At 36.1% G+C, this 24,089-nt stretch overlaps 1 protein-coding gene across 6 annotated transcripts in view; it reads right to left on the bottom strand.

Annotated features, from left to right (window-relative positions):
• The window catches only part of Hr3 (nuclear hormone receptor 3 ROR-beta), a 234,490-nt gene that overhangs the window by 186,719 nt on the left and 23,682 nt on the right, over positions 1-24,089 (bottom strand). The window contains exons 1-2 of one of the 6 annotated variants that reach the window (XM_074130063.1): positions 19,984-20,109; positions 18,691-19,178 (exon numbers count right to left, since the gene is read on the bottom strand). The exons of 1 other annotated variant lie outside the window; for it this stretch is intronic. In XM_074130063.1, coding sequence (XP_073986164.1) covers positions 18,691-18,697 — 7 coding nt within the window. In that variant the 5' untranslated portion in view covers positions 18,698-19,178; positions 19,984-20,109. Of the gene's footprint in view, positions 1-18,690; positions 19,922-19,983; positions 20,110-24,089 lie in introns of those variants that run through there. 4 more of the 6 variants (XM_074130064.1, XM_074130061.1, XM_074130065.1 and 1 more) reach the window with 4 other exon arrangements.

Below are 24,089 nucleotides of genomic sequence, written 5' to 3'. Positions count from 1 at the left end.
GAATGACACCTCATTCATGAAAATCGGTTCACGCGTTTAGGCGCTACGCAGTTTACAAAAAAAGGTAACAAGAACAAGACCATTTTTCTGAAAAAGCCGTTTTTGCTCATTTTCAGCAACTTTTTTCTCGAAATCTATTTAATCTATGTTGTTGCAATAAAATTACAGTTATAAAGGAGGATTTCCCTTATATTTTAAAGAAAATTTGGGAATTTTATCTTTTATAGAAAAAGAGAAAAAAATTGCCAAAGTTCGGTGTTTTTCAACGTTACAGCTTTTTCGTGCACTGCCCTACTGGACAGTTTTAATCAATGACAAACTTAATTTTGGTATATTAAGTTTAAAAAAAAGTACTTTAGAAGTTATTTTCAAGCTAAAAACTCTACACGGTCATTTGGCAGCACTTCCGTTTATGGCTGATATTGACGCAAAGATTATTTTTTCAGTCCTGCCATCCCCCAAAAACGCACGATTTATTAATTTAGAAGTGATACCAACAAAGCACATAAAATATTTATGGGTATCTCAAATCAGAAAAATGTGCATTAAAATATTAGAAAGAATAACTAATATTTACTAAAAATATAAAATTTGGAAGATATTGTAATTAGGAGGATAGTTCTTTGAAGAGGTGTCCTGAGGGAATTTGGAGTAAATGTTCCAGAGTAGACTTTTTTCTTTTTCTTTTTTATCAATAAAACTGAATTTATTGACAATTTTTTTTTCTACCATTTTTTACATTAAATAAAAAGTGGAGGTATCAAAAAACACGATTACCAACTTTCTTGTTAATACAAAAAAACTCATAAAAAAAAAAAAACAGAGAACCCAACCTGCTGCCTAAAAGTAACCGCACCCCCCTGTTACTAAAGAATTATTAGAAAGGGAAATAAATATCCCGAACTTGTTTTGCACAAGGCCAGCCTGCTGTGTGATCCGTCTACTCACTCTGTCTGTGGCAACCATTCTCATGTAGTGAGTGGTTGGTGTGTGTATATTAGTTTGTGGATGCACTACTAGAGAGCTCTACCGTCTGGGCCGAGTTTTGTCAATATTATAATAATAATACACGCTGTCAATGTTTTTACTTTAATTGAACAAATAAATTATTAACCAAATCCAGAATAAATAAATGACCAAATCCAGACTAATCATGAAATATATACAGGGTGTTCATTTTAAGACGGCACAAATGCATTTCATGCTTAAACGGTTGATCTTAGCGAAAAATGGTACAGGAAAAATTTGTCGCCCGTCACCTCTAGTTTCAGAATATGTGACTTGATTTTAGATTTCTGCCCGCATAAGCGGCTGACGCGCGACCAAAAGTAAAAGGTTCGCAGTTGACCCCCATTTTCGTATACACAGTTTTGAAGAGTATAAAAAGTAATGAAAGAAACCGGAAACCGCAATTCGATATCTTTAAAATTAAAGGTGCTAGGCCATTTCAAAATCTGGATATTTATTAATCATATTTCAATTTTTTTAACTTGTTATCAAAGAGAAAGAAGAGCACGTTATAGGTCATATTTATGTACTTTTTCATCCCTTTTATACTGAAAATATAGCCAAGGCAGTAAAGCTAGTATTTTTCTTAATATCGGGAAATAAGTAGTTTTCCGAGTGATTTTTCTAAGAAAAATCAAATGTTAAGAGCTTTAGATGTTCTCAAGCATACACAAAATGGCTAAAAATTAATTTTACATCTGTTACAAACAAGAAGGTTTAATAATTATTTGGTAATTTTGGGAGAGTTGCGTTTAATTGCCAAAAAAAAGAAAAATTGGAAACCTCCTGCCACATATTTAAGTGATCAATATCTTTCATGTAAAGGATCAATGATTAATGCACTTTACGCAGCTTGTGCAGCATGTACTGGTGCCTTTAAAGGTGCCTCCTCAGATACAGTGAGCAGTTGATAACCTCCTAGCTAACCTAGCTTGCGAGCCAGAGAAATATCTGTGCCTGTCTTCCCGTCATTTCATTGTTTGCGGTCAGCGAAATTAAGTTAGGAAAACTAGAATTTTATAGTAAATATTCTCTGATAGGATTAATAATAAACTCTTTCAAAAAAATCAGTCGAAACGGCGGAAGTCTTGAATCAATTTTCACAAAACTCGCCTATTTAAATGACTTCCTTTAACTTGACCGCAACTAATCAGCTTACATATTTAGATCTAAAATATTGTATTGGAAACATTTCCTCCAGGAAAATCAGGGAAAAGCGCTGAGAAAGTTTTTTCTTCCAAAAAAAAAACCATAATTTGGAGTATTACATGGTCTTATCACCAACTTACAAAGAAATATTCCAAAATGACCCTCTTAAGAAATACTATTTTACTAAAGACAAACATTTAACGATTTTCTTTTTGGGGGTGAGGAGGGGGTTTGTAACGATTTTCTTTAAATTTTGAAACATTTTCCGCAGACCTACGCAGCCCTTAAGAAGGGATGAAATCAATAGTCTTTAATCAATAGTATTATTTCAAACACTGATATTGTGCTATCAGCTGCTCTAATTATAAAATCTCGTAACTAAAATTCCAAGTAGGAAGTATAACAATTTGTACAACGGAAGTGTAAATCTACAGAGTGCCTTCCGAGTTTTCCATTGCTGGTTGCCAACAAATTTTCATTTAGAAAAAATCAGTTTTGTTTGATGCTTTTCACTCAAAAGAATTTATTTGTGATTCTGTCGGTTTGTGACATCAAAAGAGATAATGTCAATAACATTGCCACTAACTTTCTGTTTATAAAAAAAAAGGCCGGAAGTTCCCATAGAATTTGATGCAGTAAATTTTAGTAAACAGGATATCATGTGAACGAGGAGTTAACCAGATATTTTCAGAACCCTTTTGTTTGTTTATAGGGCTACTTTTAAAAAAGATAATGTATGGCTAGCAAAACCTTTGGGTTAATCCCTATTTGTAAAGATAGCTTTATTAAACCTAACTTATTGTTGAAGGAAAAGGTTTATTTTAGTTAAATAAAAGCTCATCTAAAGAATTTATAACCTTAAACCATTATTTTGTCTTTCTTTATTAATTGTGTTGAGAAAAAAAAAAAAACAGTCCTAAAGGGCAGACAATACTTTCAACAATCCACACAATGAAATGGTAATTGTAGTAAACGACCTCTCACGGACACACAGTCAAAGAAAAGAAAACCTTATTGGACTTGAAACCTTTTTTTCCCCCTCAAGTAGAAAACTTGTTCATTGTACGGTAAACAAAGTAAAAACAAGCAAAACCTTCTTACTCATTTTAGGGCCCCAGTTAATCCCCTTTTCTGGTGTAAAATATTACTCGTACAATTCAAGATTTAAGAATAATTTCTTAGTCATTTCTTGTTGATCGTGAACTTAATTTTTTTTAAAAGGTATTTTGTCTCCGAAATGTTCAAACTTCACGATTCCATTTTTTTTGGAAAGCTGGGCGACTTAAAAATTATTGATAGAAAATTTTAAGAACATTTATGGGTACTTTGAAAAAAAAAATCATCTTAAAACAACAACTTTAATTTGTTGTTCATTCTTTTTGGTGACTGATTCATAATTCCAATAGGATGAAAAAATGAACAGACAAGACCAGAAGACACACCCAACCCTGTAATGTAAAAATATTACTTTGTAAACTAGCCCTGAAGATGAGACCTAGTCCCTAGGTCGAAAGCTCGGCAGAATAAATATATCACGACTGAAATGGCAATTATTTTTTCAACAACTTTAACTTTAACTTCAATTTCGGTTAAACTATAAGGATGTTATGGCAGGAATATAGAGTACTGATCTATCCATTAGTTGGTTACTTTGTACGAGGGTCGTTTGAAAAGTCCGTGCAACGTCAGAGAGATAGCACTACTGGCGCGTATCGAGGTTATGTTTAGTTAATAGCATCTCTTGGAAGAACACACACCAAGTTTCAGCCAGATCGGTCTATTTCTTTGTGTTTGGCATTCGTTTGAATCGAGGAAGTCGAGTGATTTTCAAAAAATGGACGAAAAAGAATTGCGTGTGTTGATTAAACACTACTTTATGAAAGGCAAAACGCCTCAAGGAGACTAAAGAGAAGCTTGATAAACATTATGGTGACTCTGCACCTTTGATTAGAACAGTTTATTAAGTGGTTTCAAAATTTTCGGAGTGGCCATATGGGCACAAGTGACGCTGAACGTTCTGGACGCCCTGTGAGGTTACTACTCCAGAAATCATTGATAAAATCCATGATATGGTGATGGATGACAGAAGAGTGAAGGTGCGTGAGATTGCTAGTGCTGTGGGCATCTCGAATGAACGGGTACATAATATTTTGCATCAACATTTGGACATGACAAAGCTATCCGCAAGATGGGTGCCGCGATTGCTCACGCTTGACCAAAAACGAAATCGTGTTAAGTGTTGCAAGGACGGTTTGCAGCTGTTCCAGAAGAATCCGCAGGACTTTAAGCGTCGTTTCGTCACTGTGGATGAAACATAGATACATCACTACACTCCTGAGACCAAAGTACAATCTAAACAATGGGTTACCAAGGGGGAATCTGCGCCAAAAAAGGCGAAGACCGTTCCTTCGGCCGGAAAGATTATGGCGACTGTCTTTTGGGATTCGCAAGGAATAATCCTCATCGACTATCTGGAAAAGGGTAAAACTATTACAGGTGCATATTATTCATCGTTATTGGACCGTTTGAAAACCGAGCTGCAAGAAAAACGCCCACGTTTGGCCCACAAAAAAGTCCTTTTCCATCACGACAACGCACCAGCTCACACCTCAGCAGTTGTGGTCGCAAAATTAATGGAAATAGGGTTCCAACTCGTTTCACATCCCCCCTATTCTCCAGACTTGGCTCCCTCGGACTACTATTTGTACCCCAATATGAAGAAATGGCTGGCGGGAAAAAGATTCTATTGAAACGAGGAGGTGATTGCAGAAACGAATGGCTATTTTTCAGACTTGGACAAATCCTATTATTCGGAAGGGATCAACAAACTAGAGCAGCGTTGGACGAAGTGTATAAGCCTAAAAGGAGACTATGTTGAAAAATAAAAAAAGGTTTACCCCAAAAAATTAAGTAGTTTTCATTTTTGCACGGACTTTTTAAACGACCCTCGTATGTAAATAGTTGTGTATAGTAGAGGGATGAATGTGTGAAGCGAATGTATTTATAAGTAAGAATGGAGAGTGAGTGATATTCTAGTGATAAGCACCAAGACCAGAGGTCGGCAACCCGCGGCTCGTGAGCCGCATGCGGATCTTTTATTCAAATTGTTGAGGCTCTCCAGCCTGCCCAATATATATTGTATAGTTTAATTTTATTGAAACAAATGGAAATTTCCATTTATTAAAGGTATTTTTTCAAAAATAATTTTAAATGTGATAGGTTCCAAATTGAATATCATAGGTACATATCATGATTTATATTGTAAGACTGCCGCCTTTTCATTCGTTATTATTTATTTGTTTATTTACTTTGCAATAAGTGAAAATAAATACATAAAACATTTAAATGCTATTGAATATCATAAAATAATAATTTATGAACACAAATGATCTACAGAAGTTTGTTTACTCTATCATCCCTGCGGCTATTGGTAAGATTTATTAAAATTACTTAAGAAGAAATGGATCTCTACTTAGAATAGGTTGCCGACCCCCGTCCTTGACGATGCTGGCTGTATGGCGAAAGCCAATGCCAAAAAAAAGCCAAACAAAAAAACTTTAAGAAAATCGAGTCATTCGATATAAATCGATATAAAATCGATAATCACTACTTGTCCCTTCTTCTTGGAATTTTTATCGAAATTGTAATTTTATAAATGTTGTAATCACTTATTTGCTATAAATTTTCTTACAACCAATATCTGTTAGAAATAGCATCGTAGCAAGAAAGTTGTTTAGAATTTTTGCAGATTCACTGAAAATGGTTGCATTACACTAACCGGAAACTTAAGGGAAAATAAAATTTATTTTCAAATTATCGAACTAAAAATGTTCATTATCTAAACAACCCTAAGTATCGATAATTCGTCATAGTGAAATTGTACTTCCGGTAACAGATTTCCGCTTGCAAGCAGTTGCAAATTATAGAATCAAAAGTAGTCTATAAGAAATCGCCGAGTACAAATTTTTTTTAAATATTTAAATACAACGCAATTATATTCACCAAGGAACAACTAGAATCAATAACGATGAAATAAAGAAAATACATGACGTTATAAAGAAAAGTAGAACGTGCAGACATGGAGAAAATAGTGGCAGCCGAAACGAAAATAGACAACTAAGCACTAAGAATGAAATTCCTGACAAAATTAGAATGACAGAATAATACGTTTAGTACAATAATTCTATTTTAATTCAAGTTGGCATTGTAATTATTAAATAAAAATGATGACGTAATCTAATTTATTATGCGAATAAACAAAAATTTAGGAATTCTCTTATAGCTTAAAATTTTCTTCAAACTTGACATAACTTACTTTCATTTACCGCCATTAGAGGGAGTTTCCCGAACCTGCAGAGTTACCAACTTCGTTTTTATGGTTACCATAGGTCATACAAGTTTCATAGTACGTAGTGTTTACGCAATGCTTTATTTTCTAAAAATTTTCTGACAACCACCTGTTTGCACGTGTGCCTTTACTCAAAATTTAGTGACAGTATTAACAAAGCAAGAGTTTCAGGCGCAACGATTACTGAGCGGTTAGAGGCTAGACCCGCAAAGCTAAGATGTATTGCGGTACTAGGCTATATTCCCCTGGTCTATACCTTTAATGGTTAATATGATAAATTTTGCAGTAAAGTATGTTTGCTAGTCGCCACGATAGCCGAGCGTTTATTGGCTAGACCCGCAAAGCTAAGATGTATTGCGGTACTAGGCTATATTCCCCGATCTATACCTTTAATGGTTAATATGAGAAATTTGCGGTAAAGTAAGTTTGCTAGTCGCCACGGTAGCCGAGCGATTAGAGGCTAGACCCGCAAAGCTAAGATGTATTGCGGTACTAGGCTATATTCCCCGATCTATACCTTTAATGGTTAATATGAGAAATTTATCAGTAAAGAATGTTCGTTTGTCGCCTCCGTTAGCTTACTCGTATCACAAAACGAACGAGTAAGCGAACTGTATAACAAAATTTTAATTCACATAAATCATTTACTCACTTCATGGCCGATTTTAATAGTTCAGTCCTGACTTACCTGAAACAAAAGAAACAAATGATTAAAAATCAGAAGAATTAAAGAAGAACGTGATGTACACATACGCTCGAACATTCTATTATATTAATTCAAATAAGTGTTGTATTAATTTAATCAGGTTTAATGAAAAGACGTTTTTGTGAGGAAAAAAGCTGAAAAATTGAATCAATAACTAGTCAGTCATACTAATCGATAAACATTCAGAAAGGATTTTTGTAAAAACCCATTTTCTTTGGTACTAAAAAGGCTTTAACGTATTTACAAAACACGAAGCAGTGGTAAAAAGCAGTGGAATAGTTAACAGTGGCGATAGCTAGTGGACTCGGTTGGAACTACTACTACAGAGTGTGGTTAGAATGACAGGGCCTTGTCAAGGTAACTAGTTCAATATACTGATCCACTGGTGGGAGTCTATCAGACGCCAGCCAACTGATACAGGATGCACACGCTGCTATCTGAGGAGTTTACTAGGCTTGAAAATATGCCTTCTAGAGTCTAGTGGCGTCTTCAGTACTCACAGACTGTACAGTTCTTCAGATAGGTGTTGCAGACCGTTGGAAACAGAACTAGGCTACTGCAGTAATAATATTTTATTTTAAAAAAACGGGAAGAAATGCTGAGAGTTGCAAAATCTCGGCAGTAAACTACTACTTCCGTTCATGGCGAACTAAAGAAAAGCCTGAACATTTCCTCTTCTAAGCTGCACCCTTAATTGAATTTTCTCGGGACTATGTTACAAATAAGTGTTGTAGACCATCATGAGCACAAGGTAAGCCCGACGTTTACAGGAAAACATTGGAGGCTTTTTCTTTTTGTTGAGAAAATCTCATTTAAAAGAAAAAGGCATTATTTCCGGTTTCATTTAACATTTTCGTACTCCGCTAAGTAGCATTCAGAACTCAAAGCGAACTTTAAAGAAATACTATAAACTAAATTTCCCCAAAATTAGTATGATTGCAATCAATTTTTACCATGATAGCCGAGCTGTTAGAGGCTAGACCCGCAAAGCTAAGATGTATTGCGGTACTAGTCTATATTCCCCAATCTATACCTTTAACAATTAATATGAGAAATTTACAGTAAAGTATGTTTGCTAGTCGCCACGATAGCCGAGCTGTTAGAGGCTAGACCCGCAAAGCTAAGATGTATTGCGGTACTAGTCTATATTCCCCAATCTATACCTTTAACAATTAATATGAGAAATTTACAGTAAAGTATGTTTGCTAGTCGCTACAATAGCCGAGCAGTTAGAGGCTAGACCCGCAAAGCTAAGATGTATTGCGGTACTAGTCTATATTCCCAGTCTATACCTTTAACAATTAATATAAGAAATTTACGGTAAAGTATGTTTGCTAGTCGCTACGATAGCCGAACAGTTAAAGGCTAGACCCGCAAAGCTAAGATGTATTGCGGTACTAGTCTATATTCCCCAATCTATACCTTTAACAATTAATATGAGAAATTTACGGTAAAGTATGTTTGCTAGTCGCTACGATAGCCGAGCAGTTAAAGGCTAGACCCGCAAAGCTAAGATGTATTGCGGTACTACGCTATATTCCCCAATCTATACCTTTAACAATTAATATGAGAAATTTGCGGTAAAGTATGTTTGCTAGTCGCTACGATAGCCGAGCGGTTAGAGGCTAGACCCGCAAAGCTAAGATGTATAGCAGTACTAGGCTACATTCCCCGGTGTATACCTTTAATGGTTAATATGAGAAATTTATAGAAAAGTATGTTTGCTAGTCGCCACGGTAGCCGAGCGGTTAGAGGTTAGACCCGCAAAGCTAAGCTTTATTGCGGTACTAGGCTATATTCCCCGGTCTATACCTTTAATGGTTAATATGAGAAATTTACAGTAAAGTATGTTTGCTAGTCGCCACGGTAGCCGAGCGGTTATAGGCTAGACCCGCAAAGCTAAGATGTATTGTGGTACTAGGCTATATTCCGCGGTATTATACGTAGATATACGTATAATGGTTAATATGAGAAATTTGCAGTAAAGTATGTTTGCTAGTCGCCTCCGCCCACGACACCTAATTTGGTAGTTGGACGTTAAGCCCCGCCTGAAAAAATAGGCAATAGGCTTCCTGTTTGGAAAGATTCAGACGGCTCCTTTGGTTGGTGAATATCTGATTAACAGCCCTCCTAATGCCTGATTCTACAGAAGGTTTTACAATAAGTTTGAAAGATTTCTCAATAAACAGAAAATAATTTTCTACAAATTTGGTTAGAAAATCAGCATTTTTTTTTTTTAAGCCAGAGGATATTCATGGCCACCACTATCCCGAACGAAACCTCTTCCGCACACCATGAAAGCTTGAGTTATTGCCCGCAAGTGGGCGCTAAAGACAGGGTTGACTATCACTTGATCTTAAGACTGAATGCTTTGCTAAAAACTTCACTGGTGTTAATATATTTTAATTACTATCACAAAAACAAAAAAAATGGGTCGACTGAAATGGAAGTTAAGAACAGAAACGAACTTGACTAATAATAATAAAGACAAAACAATAGGCAATTCGCACAGCTGACATGCGCACGGAGTGTACAGTTATCTGCGCACAAAACACCGTTAGTATTTTTCTTTCTTTTTTCTAAACCAGGATACAGCTGATGGTACGATGTATTCAATTATATGTATTGGTATGTGTGTGTGACACACGCTATATTCGGCTTGTTACCGTATTTATTGGGCAGTGTATTCGTAATTCGGAAATAGGAAAAATTGTTTAAATAATTCTGAAGAGAGAAATTGTAAGCACTGGAGAGAGAAAAAAAGGGGATAATCAAAATTCCCGAAATCTATAAATATTCCCAAAATATTTCTTGTAAGTGTTCAGAAAGCTGTGATATTTTGGTGCTCGTACAATTAAAATAAAGTAATGCCTATTTTTTCAGGCCGGCTTTACGTCCAACCACCAAATTAGGTGTCGTGGACGGAGCCGACTAGCAAACATACTTTACTGCAAATTTCTCATATTAACCATTAAAGGTATAGACCGGGGAATATAGCCTAGTACCGCAATACATCTTAGCTTTGCGGGTCTAGCCTCAAACCGCTCGGCTACCGTGGCGACTAGCAAACAAACTTTACTGTAAATTTCTCATAATAACCATTAAAGGTATAGACCGGGGAATATAGCCTAGTACCGCAATACATCTTAGCTTTGCGGGTCTAGCCTCAAACCGCTCGGCTACCGTGGCGACTAGCAAACAAACTTTACTGTAAATTTCTCATAATAACCATTAAAGGTATAGATTAAGGAATATAGCCTAGTTCCGCAATACATTTTAGCTTTGCGGGTCTAGCCTCTAACCGCTCGGCTACCGTGGCGAGTAGCAAACATACTTTACTGAAAATTTCTCATATTAACCATTAAAGGTATAGACCGGGGAATATAGCCTAGTACCGCAATACATCTTAGCTTTGCGGGTCTAGCCTCAAACCGCTCGGCTACCGTGGCGACTAGCAAACAAACTTTACTGTAAATTTCTCATAATAACCATTAAAGGTATAGATTAAGGAATATAGCCTAGTTCCGCAATACATTTTAGCTTTGCGGGTCTAGCCTCTAACCGCTCGGCTACCGTGGCGAGTAGCAAACATACTTTACTGAAAATTTCTCATATTAACCATTAAAGGTATAGACCGGGGAATATAGCCTAGTACCGCAATACAGCTTAGCTTTGCGGGTCTAGCCTCAAGACGCTCGGCTACCGTGGCGACTAGCAAACATACTTTACTATAAATTTCTCATATTAACCATTAAAGGGAATATTAACCGGGGAATATATCCTAGTATCAATAATGGGTTAATGTGCACTATAGTCGGAAAAGTCCCAAAATCTGGTGTTAAGACTCACATGACTTTCCTTTACTAGTTTTCTCCTGGAAAAATGTTTAAATAAATCTAAATATATGGAACTACTTTACCAAACGACTGGTTCATGGGAAATCGTTAGAATGAGCTTTAGTCGATTGTAAACAATCCCATGAGTACAAATTTATTTCCTTTTTTGTGGGGAGGAAGGGGTGCGGATCGATTGGAATTTTAATTTAAATAAATAAATACACTATATAGGTATATGTAATTAAATAAATGATATATTTAGAATGTAGTATGAGCTGGAATTGGTGATAGATTGCGTAATAATACGTAGATCGTATTGGTGTAAAGGTGTCGGGTAAAGGAATCTCTCAACACAGCAGAGTACGGAACACGGACTGATAGACTAACACACACAGAGAGAGGTTTTGTACCGTTAGCCAGGCTGAAGAAGTAGTATGTGTACACCAAGACAAACAGTACCAGCTCGCCGCCGGCTGTTGTAGTCGTCGTAGCGGCCGAACTGAACGTAGCGGTATTTTTTTTGTATGTATGTATGTCTGCTGTACACATAATCTGCTGCTAGGGAGTGGAGTGGTATAGTAGATATACAGAGACCGTTATACCACTATTACGGCAGGTCATTGACCTAATGAACACTCTTTAGCTCCGTGTGTACACGGCTTGACTAGTACCACCAGGTATACCTGGGCCGACAGACACTGGGCCACCGGTCTACCTGTTATCCCTACCACTCTGGAGGCTTGTTTATATTATCCCTTCGCTCGCCTATCCTCTCTCTCAGACACTTCTTCAGTCAAAAAGCTGAACTACTTCAGCCAAATAGTACACACACACTTGCACGTGCACATAATAAGGCACAGAATGGTGGCTATTATCATTTTCTGTTTTCTTCTTGGTTCTGAAAGGAATAAAAATTCTGGAATGCCGTACTATTTCCCTAACTGCTGCCATTTTCAATTTTTCTTTTTTTCCCCCAAACTTCGAATTTTCCCTAATACACCCAGGACTTTTAAAGGAAGCCTGAAATCTTAGAATCTCCTCCTTAAAAGTAGATGGGTTCCAAACAAAAGCTCTGGAGCTTTATCTGGAGAATAGAACTACTCCATTTTCTATTCCTCTATTTACTATTATTTAGCACCTTATCAGAGATGTTTATAGCAGAAGTTTTCTTATCAGATTTGTTCTTATTCTTCTCTCTCTCTCTCTCGACAGAAGATTCATCAGAAATTTATAGTAAAGTATGTTTGCTAGTCGCCACGGTAGTCGAGCGGTTAGATGCTAGACCCGCAAAGCTAAGATGTATTGCGGTACTAGGCTATATTCCCCTGGTCTATACCTTTAATGGTTAATATGAGAAATTTATTGTAAAGTATGTTTGCTAGTCGCCACGGTAGTCGAGCGGTTAGATGCTAGACCCGCAAAGCTAAGATGTATTGCGGTACTAGGCTATATTCTCCGATCTATGCCATTATTGGTTAATATGAGAAATTTATCAGTAAAGTATGTTTGCTAGTCGCCACGGTAGTCGAGCGGTTAGATGCTAGACCCGCAAAGCTAAGATGTATTGCGGTACTAGGCTATATTCTCCGATCTATACCATTATTGGTTAATATGAGAAATTTATCAGTAAAGTATGTTTGCTAGTCGCCACGGTAGTCGAGCGGTTAGATGCTAGACCCGCTAAGCTAAGATGTATTGCGGTACTAGGCTATATTCCCCGGTCTATACCTTTAATGGTTAATATGAGAAATTTATCAGTAAAGTATGTTTCCTAGTCGCCACGGTAGTCGAGCGATTGGAGGCTTTTATTAAGAGAAGGCACTTTAAATTGAGAGTATATGTTTCAAACTGCAGGACATGTGCGTTTTTGTTTTTTTTTAACGATACATCAGCAGATAATTGCAAAACAATTACAGAATTTCAATGCCAAAATTTCAACATGGTATTGTCTAATTACAACACACCTGTTGCCCGGTTACACATGAGAAAAAAAAAAGAAAGAAATCAACGAAAGACCTTGTGGCGACAATGCATCATCGTCTGTAAAATGTGCAAGTGTAGTTAGCTGCCTGATGCAGCCAGCAGCACTCACTTCACCCATGTCACTCATATGACTTTCACTTAGTGCAGTTTACGTTCAATGAAATGCATTCACTTCTAAATCTTGGCAAAATGTCCTTAAATTTTTTTCTTCTTGTAATAATTTTTTCCAATAAAAGTAAAAATGCAACTACTTAAGGGAAATCGTTGGCGTAAAAAATATTTGAAGAAAAACAAGTTACTAAAAGTGGGACTTCCGGTTTAACGAGTTAGACCATAACCTTATCGTGGGCGTCATCTATGGGCTTTTAAGAAAAATATCAAACTGAAACATCCTGCGATTGTTCGTTTTGGGGATTTCCGGGGATTCACACATCTAATATGTATTGTGGCACTTGGTTCGATTCCCGGTCTTAGGCATTAGAACTTTGTAGTAATGTTTGCTAGTCGCCACGGTAGCCGAGCGGTTAGAAGCTAGACCTGCAAAGCTAAGGTGTATTGCGGTACTAGGCTATATTCCCCCAGTCTATACCTTTAAAAGTTAATATGAGAAATTTGCAGTAAAGTATGTTTACTAGTCGCCACGATAGCCGAGCGGTTAGAGGCTTGACCCGCAAAGCCTTATCTTAATGTTTTGCGGTACTAGGCTATATTCCCCGGTCTATACCTTTAATGGTTAATATGAGAAATTTGCAGTAAAGTATGTTTGCTAGTCACCAAGGTAGCCGAGCGGTTAGGGGCTAGACCCGTAAAGCTAAGATGTATTGCGGTACTAGGCTATATTCCCCTGGTCTATACCTTTAATAGTTAATATGAGAAATTTTTTCAGTAAAGTGTGTTTAATAGTCGTCACGATAGCCGAGCGGTTAGAGGCTAGACCCGCAAAGCTAAGATGTTTTGCGGTACTAGGCTATATTCCCCGGTCTATACCTTTAATGGTTAATATGAGAAATTTGCCGTAGTATGTTTGCTAGTCACCAAGGTAGCCGAGCGGTTAGAGGCTAGACCCGCAAAGCTAAGATGTATTGCGGTACTAGGCTATATTCCCCCGGTCTATACCTTTAATAGTTAATATGAGTTTGCAGTAAAGTATGTTTGCTAGTCGCCTCCGTCCACGACACCTAATTGGTAGTTAGACGTTAATCCCCGCCTGAAAAAATAGGCTTAGGAAATAGGAAAAAATAGACATTGAAAATTTGACATGATTGCATTACTTCTTATCCAGCAGTAAAAGGAGGTAAATAAGGTCATGATTAGATCATGCTAAGCATATTTTTCCAAGTTCAGTAAGCATGTGTTTAATGGTTAAATGATTTTTATTATCATTTAATATTTTCAAGAAAGCTGTAAACATAAACGTTACAACAGTTTATAGCGGATTGTTTTTAGATAGCGGAGGCAGTGTTGGTTGGTATCTGTGTTAGAATGGTGCTGAAGAACGGTTTTTTCTTAGTTGGATTCCGTTAGATGTATTAGAAGTGTGAAAGACGCACCGTCAGATGGCGTTGCTGCGGAGGTAAGGTGGACTAGTCGCAACGACTACCAAGATCATACTCCTCTCCGGAGGAGATTCTCACTAGTAATTGGTGGTGGTGGGGGGAATTTTAACGGGTGTCCGAGTCTAGATGGTGGGAGTAGTTATCCCCAGTATGATGATGCCGAATGTGTGGGAGTCTGGTGGAGCCCAAGACAAGGGATCTGGAGAGGTGTACTTTGCTTGCTAGGAAAACTGTGTTTTCCATTGTGCACAGCCAACGAGAAAACTTACTAACGTAATTTTCTTTTGTTTAAAAAATAAAATACATTAATCACTCATCCCCACTCCATTGTTTAGGTGAGAAAATCCCGTTAGAATTTCCACAATCAAAATTTAAGCAAATATTCAAATCTCAGCATCAATATCTTGACAATCAATTTTCAAGAAAAAAAACCTTTCCAAAGTAAAACTGCTCATTTCTTATTTTAAAGAGTTCATAGTCCCAAAACTAATGACGCCAAAATTGGAAAACTCATCTCTGTATTTCCTTTAAATTCAGAATTGTCACAACACATTCACCCTCTTTGATATTTTTTTATTTTTTAATGATTTAAGGCGCGTCAACATCTAAGGTTATTGGCGCCCGAAGCTTTTTTCAGTGCACTGCCGGCCTCCGGACAGTGCTCTCTCGTTACAGACAACACTGTCCATCCGGCGGACAGTGAGCTGCAAGAAGCTTCTAGGAAGAGAAAATCTAAGGGTCAGCAGCTGGATTCGAACCCGGGACCTCCGCGTGGGAGTCCAGTACGCTAACCGCATAGCTCCCCTCTCTTTGATATTGTTATTGATATTAGTAGTAGAGGAATTATTGAAATTCTTGAATTTAGAATATTTTTTTATATTTTTTTTAAACCTACGCCTTCACGGTCAATGGCTACTTCGGCCATGCGACTTCTGCCAGCCCAATATAAAATATTATTTTTTTTTTGTATGGGTCCGTGGGCATATTGTCCCGGACATCCTGCTAGCAGGATTGAGAGGATATTGAGAGCATGCTAGCAGGTGCGGACCATTCATAACATCTCCTCCACAAAGCGCACAGATACTACTGTCCTTAATGCCAATTCGGTGGAGATGCTTCTGAAGGTAACCATGCCCCGTCAATAATTAATGGAGGGGTGGTGTCAGTTGCCTACTCGTGGTGCCCCCTGTTCTTGCTGAACGACTGACAATAATTGTCGCCGAATGCAGCCCATGACAACATTACAATTTAGAATATTGAAAATCTATTTACTTCTTGGATAATCAAGAAAATGTCAAGGGCACTTCCGGTTGGCTGTTTCTGTTGACTTAAATCAGGTATCAAATTTGATCTTCCTGTGATCTTATTCTTCGAGTTGAGCTGGTTACACAACTCAAAAACAAAAACAAAAAATTATTTTTAGTACAGTGGCCCCCCCCTCTTGTGAACAGAGCCAAAATTTATTTCTTCAAATTGGGAATTTTGGGTACATGTTTGATCCTTATAAATGTTTAACATGTGAAAAATCCAAGAATTATTGTTGAAGAGACCCCCCCTCCCCCCGAAAGAAAAACCCAATCACCCCTCTCTCTCAGACTGAACAAGGAAAGACAGCAATGGGAAGGATATGATTGGATTGTAGCAATTTTCATTTACGTACAAATTCTACATTAAAAATTACGTAAATGCCGGTTAAAGTAGTTCCACACCAGGTTTGTGTCTGTATGTCAGTAAAATTATTCATAATTAGTATAACTCACAAATTCCCAAAGCAATTTGCTGAAAAAGCGTAAATATTAAATGTATTCTCAAGCCAGAGAAGTTAAATAAAGGCAGGTGAAAATTCGGCCAGACACCGCACCAATCAGAACAGCACTTAAAAAGGATTAAAAAGAACAGCGTTAAAGCCATATTCAAGAAAATAGCGGAAAAACTTATAAATACCACTTTGTAGCCACCCACAAGGCATGTACTTGCGGTGGAAGTGCTCATTTAGAATATTTGGAACGATCACACTTCAGGCGAATGAGATCAACAAAGACTTCCGGTTACGAAGATAGTGAATGTTTTTTTTTAATTAAACAAATGTATTTTAATTATTTGTGGAACGTGTTTAATTAAAAATAAAAACTAAAAAAATAACCAATTTTAGTTTTCGTTAACACCTTCTAACAATTACCTTTATTAATATTTACTTAATTTTTAATTTTATTTAAACAAAATATGTAATTTTTAGTTAAATTAAAAAAAAACAAAAACAAATAATTATAATTTTTAGATTGTGTATTAAAAATGTTGGTTTTTAGATTCCATTTAATATGGGAACATTTGTACATGCACAGTAATTGCATTAAAAGTAATTCGTATTTACATTCAAAAGAAAAACATTAAAGGTATAGCCAGGGGAATATAGCCTAGTACCGCAATACATCTTAGCTTTACGGGTCTAGCATCTAACCGCTCAGCTATCGTGGCGACTAGCAAACATACTTTACTGCAAATTTCTCATATTAACCATTAAAGGTATAGACCAGGGGAATATAGCCTAGTACCGCAATACATCTTAGCTTTGCGGGTCTAGCCTCTAACCGCTCGGCTACCGTGGCGACTAGCAAACATACTTTACTGCAAATTTCTCATATTAACCATTAAAGGTATAGACTGGGGAATATAGCCTAGTACCGCAATACATCTTAGCTTTGCGGGTCTAGCCTCTAACCGCTCGGCTACCGTGGCGACTAGCAAACATACTTTACTGCAAATTTCTCATATTAACCATTAAAGGTATAGACTGGGGAATATAGCCTAGTACCGCAATACATCTTAGCTTTGCGGGTCTAGCCTCTAACCGCTCGGCTATCGTGGCGCCTTGTTTTTATGTTTTTTGGCTGAAACCAAAGATTTCATTGAATACTTTGGTATTCTTTATTTTGGTATATATTTAATGGAGTTCTAGGGGAATTGTGACGTAACGCTTTCTGACAAACAGTATTCTTCTATTACAGTGAACAGCAAATTATTAAATTCAACTAATTTTTTTTTTTTTTTTACACACACTCTAAGCTTTTAAGAAAATATATTTACCCAAAAATGTGTTAAAAGTAAGTCGTGCGATGTTTTAGATTTAATAATGTGTTTGGGTACTAATATGGGATTGGACAAATCAACTAGAAATTCCACATTATTGAATCGATATATGCCAATTTTATAGACAAAAATTCTCATTATGTAATAAATATTTTACACGTTTATAACTTGTGTTTGTAAACATTTTTGTAGTAAAGTTAATTTTATGCAGGTTATGGTGAGTTACATCGTCAATAATGTCTTAGATCAAATATTATACGCCTGTTCTAACCTGTTCATGTTTGTTTGTATTTACATTAATAAACAGTGAGCATTAATTTTTTGTTTATTTCAAGATTTGCGCGGAAAGTTTATTAATTAAAATATTCATACGCTTTAAATGAAAATTATAATAATATCCAAAACGTAGAAGCCATTACAAAACTGTCAGCTGATCTGTTAACTACGTAGAATTACCTTAGTCAATTTCTTTAAAAACAAAAAGGTTTTTTTTTTTATTTTTTAATGTGTGTTCAAAATAAAACAATAAATAGTTTACGTATTAATTAAAAATGTTAAAAAAAATAAAGTTTTTTTAAATTAATTTTAAAGTACATTTAAAGTGCACAATATAAAGAAATTTGTTAAAGTGAATTATACTAACCAACAACACAGCTGGGTATTGCTGGTTTAGTCTCACACATTTCTTTCTTTGTTATGCTTTACAATTATTATTAATTTCAATTTTTTCAACTTTAATTTAATAAAGTAAAAATTAAATATTTTGAACACGCGATTTATTTTTTAAAAACCAGTAAAAACTACACTTGAATTTTGTCACAAAATTTATGGCAATAAATTTCTCTTTAAAATTAAATTAATTTAAAATAATTCAAGAGTTTTTACAAAGAGTATTTGTAATCACGCGTAAAATGTGATATTTGTCTGAATTTTGAAGATTGAATTGTTTTGAAACACACAATTTCGGACTAAACTCAATTTTAAATTATTTTATTTTTTTTAAATATTACAAAATACCTGTCATAACTGCTGACGAAGTTGAAGGCAAGGGATTTGAAGATTCATCGTCTGTTTCGCCTGCCACGACTGCACTTTTTTTTTATAAAATTAATTTAAAGCGTTTTCAATTTTGATTGATAATCGTGGCGTACAAAAAAAAATAATAATAATAAATAAATAAAACTCACAGCACTTACGTCACGTAAATTTTTTGTATTTATTTAACTACACTTCCTCACTAGAACACTGGTTTTCTTTTTTTGCTAAGATCGAGCGTTTTAATTTTATTTTATGCTAAATTTTATGTTCACTTTTAATTTCTAATTGTGTTCAGTCTAGTCTAAATGTTCCAAATTTTACTACGAGCGTTTTAAAAAGCGATTTTATTTAACTAATATTATTAATAAAATCTATATAAGGCAAAAAGGTGTGTGTGTGTGCTTTTTTTATATATTTTTGATCCTCCAAAAATATTTAAAAGAATCCAAGGGCATACCTCACATAACCTATAATTAAAAATAAATAAATAAATAACTACAATATTAATTTAAGCAAAAACCAATTAAAATTTAAAGCTCATTGAAGCTTTAATTTCTGTTCTCCTTCTTCTACAATGTGTGTGTATGTTATAAAGAAGTATTGATTGTAGTTTGTGGTGATGTGTTTTTTCCTAACTTATAGGGCTAAAGCACAACTTTACTGAGCTTATTCAACTACTCACACAGAAAACATACTGCGTGTATGGATGGGGCTGTTCTCGCGCGATTACACGCCATTGTGGCTGGCTTCTAAAATTCTTAAACTATAACCTTCTTTCTAACTAAAGTAAGGTTAAGGTTTCTATGTAGTTGTATGTATTATTATTATTATTATAATATTAAATTGTGATTATTATAATGAAATTTGTTTTATTTTAGGTTGTTTCATGCAAATATACATTTTTTTTAAAGCAAAATATTTGCTGAGATATAAAATTTTAAATTACTAAGAATTTAAAAATTGCACCAAAATAATTTTTAAAAAATAATAATTACTCTAAGATCCCCTCCTAAAAGAAATAAATTCCCCCCCTCCTTAAAATAACAAATAAATAAATTTATTACTGTAGAGAGGAAAAAATAAATAAAATAAACTAAACGTCGCGTCACGAATAAAGCTTCAGAACTGGACACATGCGTGCCATCTATAATACCAGCAAAGAGGGCCACTAGAACGCACTAACTCATAAACGTACATATACCCATACATACACACACACACACATATATATATATATATATGTATATAAACAAATATGTATTTTATACGAACACAAAAAATATACACACTAAAAAATGAAACACGAACACACCGTTCACACACACGCACACAGACACATTTACAGTACTTAGAGGTATATGATTAAAGGAGACGATATGGCGCGCTGTATAACGGCCGACATTGTAAGCTCTCCTATACCCGTTTTTGGATATGGTGTGTAAGAGCAATGCGCATGTCTACACGTTCGATCTACTATAAGCTTGGCCACCCTCTTTCAACTCCTTCTATATATATATATATATATACATATATACATATTATATGTATGTTTCATTGTCAATTTTACTACGTATCATTTCCCGTTCCCGCCAAAAATCTGGTGGGTAAATCAAATAATTTTCTTTCTTTTAAATATATGACTAGCAAACATACTTAAATACAAAATTTCTCTTATTAACAATTAAAGGTATAGACCAGGGGAATATAGTCTAGTACCGCAATACATCTTAGCTTTGCGGGTCTAGCCTCTAACAGCTCGACTACCGTGGCGACTAGCAAACATACTTTACTGCAAATTTCTCTTATTAACCATTAAAGATATAGACCGGGGAATATAGCCTAGTACCGCAAAACATCTTAGCTTTGCGGGTCTAGCCTCTAACCGCTCAACTACCGTGGCGACTAGCAAACATACTTTACTGTAAATTTCTCTTATTAACCATTAAAGATATAGACCGGGGAATATAGCCTAGTGCCGCAAAACATCTTAGCTTTGCGGGTCTAGCCTCTAACAGCTCGACTATCGTGGCGACTAGGCAAACATTCTTTATTGCAAAATTTCTCATATTAACCATTAAAGGTATAGACCAGGGGAATATAGCCTAGTACCGCAAAACATCTTAGCTTTGCGGGTCTAGCCTCTAACAGCTCGGCTACCGTGGCGACTAGCAAACATACTTTACTGCAAATTTCTCTTATTAACCATTAAAGATATAGACCGGGGAATATAGCCTAGTACCGCAATACATCGTAGCTTTGCGGGTCTAGCCTTTAACCGCTCGACTATCGTGGCAACTATTGTTAAACTGTAGATGGCACTGAAATGACACTATTAACCTCTACATCATCCTCAAAATGTCCTTAAGCAAATATTCATAAAAATATTAATAATAATTCAAATAACAGTTTTAGACCTAATATTTAAATACACATTTTAGCTGCAACAATTTCGTTTTTAAACGTTATCCTCCTAAAACACGTCACTTTGATTTTTTTAGAACGATTTTTTGAGGGGTTCTCAAGGTACTTTAAGCACCACTTTAAAAAGTGCCAATTTAGAATAAATTATAAAAACCACCGCCTACAAAACTAACTTAAGTGGAACTTAAATTTCAAATTTCAAAGAAATCAATTAACCAGAAGACCAACTTAACAAGAATTGGTTTCTGATAGCTTTCTTAGATATTTTGTTCGTACAGATTCGTGATTTTGAGTTTTTTTAACGCAAACTTCCGTTTTATGGTTTCGAGCATGTAGCTTTACTTTTTTTTTGTGTGTGTGATAAAATGATCAGCATAACTCAAGACCAGGATAATCCTTAGGAATATTTCCTATTTAATATTTCAGCTCGACTTCATCTCGAAGAAAAACGGAATACCGGAAGTATGCACTCTTCTGGGGTAGGCATTTAGATTTTGTAAGAATTTCTTGTTCAAGTTTCAAGAAACAGCCATCATGTTGCATTGCGATAGGAGAAGGTATCGGGACAATGTTAGTGATGATCTCTATAAGTTACAATACAAAAATTTAAATAAAGATAAATTAACTAAAATAATTAAGTGACTCACTTATATTTGAGAATAAATTTGGTAATAATACAACAGCAGGTTCTGAATTTAAATCAATAACTGAAATTGGTCGGTTAGAGGATGACATTGAAACAGTTGGTAACAATATAGTTTTTTATCCCTCTTCCTTTTGTGGAAACAGCTGACGTTATGTGAGTCAGACGGCTGGTATCTCTAGATTTAATCTTAGAGTTACGGAGAGGAAGATGGACTCTGGAGAAAGATAGATTGGGCGAGATAGTGGAATGGTTATGAGACAGTGGGAAAGGGAGGAACAGTGTTGGTGTTTGTGTGTGTGTGTGTATACGGCGGAAGTCTCCCATACTGCAATAGGAGGAGGAAGAGGAAATTCAAAAATCTCTGGCTCTCCTGAGAGAAAACGCTTCACCTACACTCTAACCCAAACCTGCTAGCCCATAATACCCAAAGGGTTAAGTCATATACATTAAAGGGAAAGCCTGCCCTCCTAGAACTCACACACCAACTGAACCCACCTCTGTCTACCACCACAGATACCCAGAGTGGTCTGTGGGGGGGGGGATTAGTGCAGGAGAACTGCAGACGAGGAACGTGCAAACGGTGGTAGTCTTTTTTGGTACACTTCCCTCCAAAGCGTCAACATGGAAACACATGCACATAAGCGTGCATATATTAGAAGAGAGAGAGAGAGAGAGAGGGCTGGGAAAAAGAGATTCTTTTGGAAAAGCTACTGGAGCTGGAGTAAAGTGGTAGTGGAACTAGTAGAGGTTATGGAGGAAGCCACGAGAACATCCCACTACACACAAGATCCTGAGACTTGGAGATCCCACGTTTGGCCTTCGTGGCAGGGGAGGAGGAGGTTCCCCGGACCAATAGAGGGAAAAGGAGAATTTGGTGCAGTGGACTGTGAGGCGAAGAGGAAGTATTCCCCTCGCTCCTGCCCCCAAAGTACTACACAGAGCAGGCTTTAGGTTACACGATGGTAGGGCCAAGCCCTTTTGACGACGCGTTACCATGACAACCGCCCCGGAGTGACGTCATAGACTAAAATATTTATTGCCACTCTGTGTGGGGGGGCGCACGCACATCACCCCACCTCCTCCTTCTCACTCTATCTCGCTCCCACACTAACACATTACAAAAACTTTTACAAAAAAATAAATAATTATAAACACTAACACTTGTACCACGTGAGCCTGCGTGTTATTCGCAGAATTATAACACCCATGTGTAAATAAAATATATACCATATACAAGTAAAACATAAACAAAAAATTTCATTTACGTAACAGATTGTGGCAGCATACCCTCACGACTTCCTCTTACTAATACTCACACAAAATATCTAAACTCACAAATTTGAAGTTATATTTAATTCTTGACCAATTTATTACAGTATTTTGACCCATTATATTATACTGAAATTTTAGCGGTTATAGGCTAGACCCGCAAAGCTAAGATGTATTGCGGTACTAGGCTATATTCCCCAGTCTATACCTTTAATGGTTAATATGAGAACTTTGCAGTAAAGTATGTTTGCTAGTCGCTACGATAGCTGAGCGGTTAGATGCTAGACCCGCAAAGCTAAGATGTATTGCTGTACTAGGCTATATTCACTGGTCTATACCTTTAATGGTTAATATGAGAAATTTACAGTAAAGTAAGTTTGCTAGTCGCCACGATAGCCGAGCGGTTAGAGGCTAGACCCGCAAAGCTAAGATGTATTGCGGTACTAGGCTATATGCCCCGATCTATACCTTTAATGGTTAATATGAGAACTTTGCAGTAAAGTATGTTTGCTAGTCGCTACGATAGCTGAGCGGTTAGATGCTAGACCCGCAAAGCTAAGATGTATTGCTGTACTAGGCTATATTCACTGGTCTATACCTTTAATGGTTAATATGAGAAATTTACAGTAAAGTAAGTTTGCTAGTCGCCACGATAGCCGAGCGGTTAGAGGCTAGACCCGCAAAGCTAAGATGTATTGCGGTACTAGGCTATATGCCCCGATCTATACCTTTAATGGTTAATATGAGAACTTTGCAGTAAAGTATGTTTGCTAGTCGCTACGATAGCTGAGCGGTTAGATGCTAGACCCGCAAAGCTAAGATGTATTGCTGTACTAGGCTATAGGCTCCTGTCTATGCTCCTTTAATGATTAATATGAGAAACTTATACCAACATATATTAATTAGTAATCAAAGTAATTAGTAATACAAAGAAAATATAATGTTTTTATTACATATTAATAAATAGAAATTAAAATAGTAATGTGGGAGTTAATGTTGAAGCATTAACATAGCCTCCCCAAAGTTTTTAAATTCATTTGGT

The sequence above is a fragment of the Rhodnius prolixus genome, unplaced genomic scaffold, assembly GCF_049639745.1.
Source record: "Rhodnius prolixus isolate KJV_2025 unplaced genomic scaffold, Rpr scaffold_33, whole genome shotgun sequence".
NCBI classification, from domain to species: domain Eukaryota; kingdom Metazoa; phylum Arthropoda; class Insecta; order Hemiptera; family Reduviidae; genus Rhodnius; species Rhodnius prolixus.
This window is presented reverse-complemented; position numbering and strand designations above follow the sequence as displayed.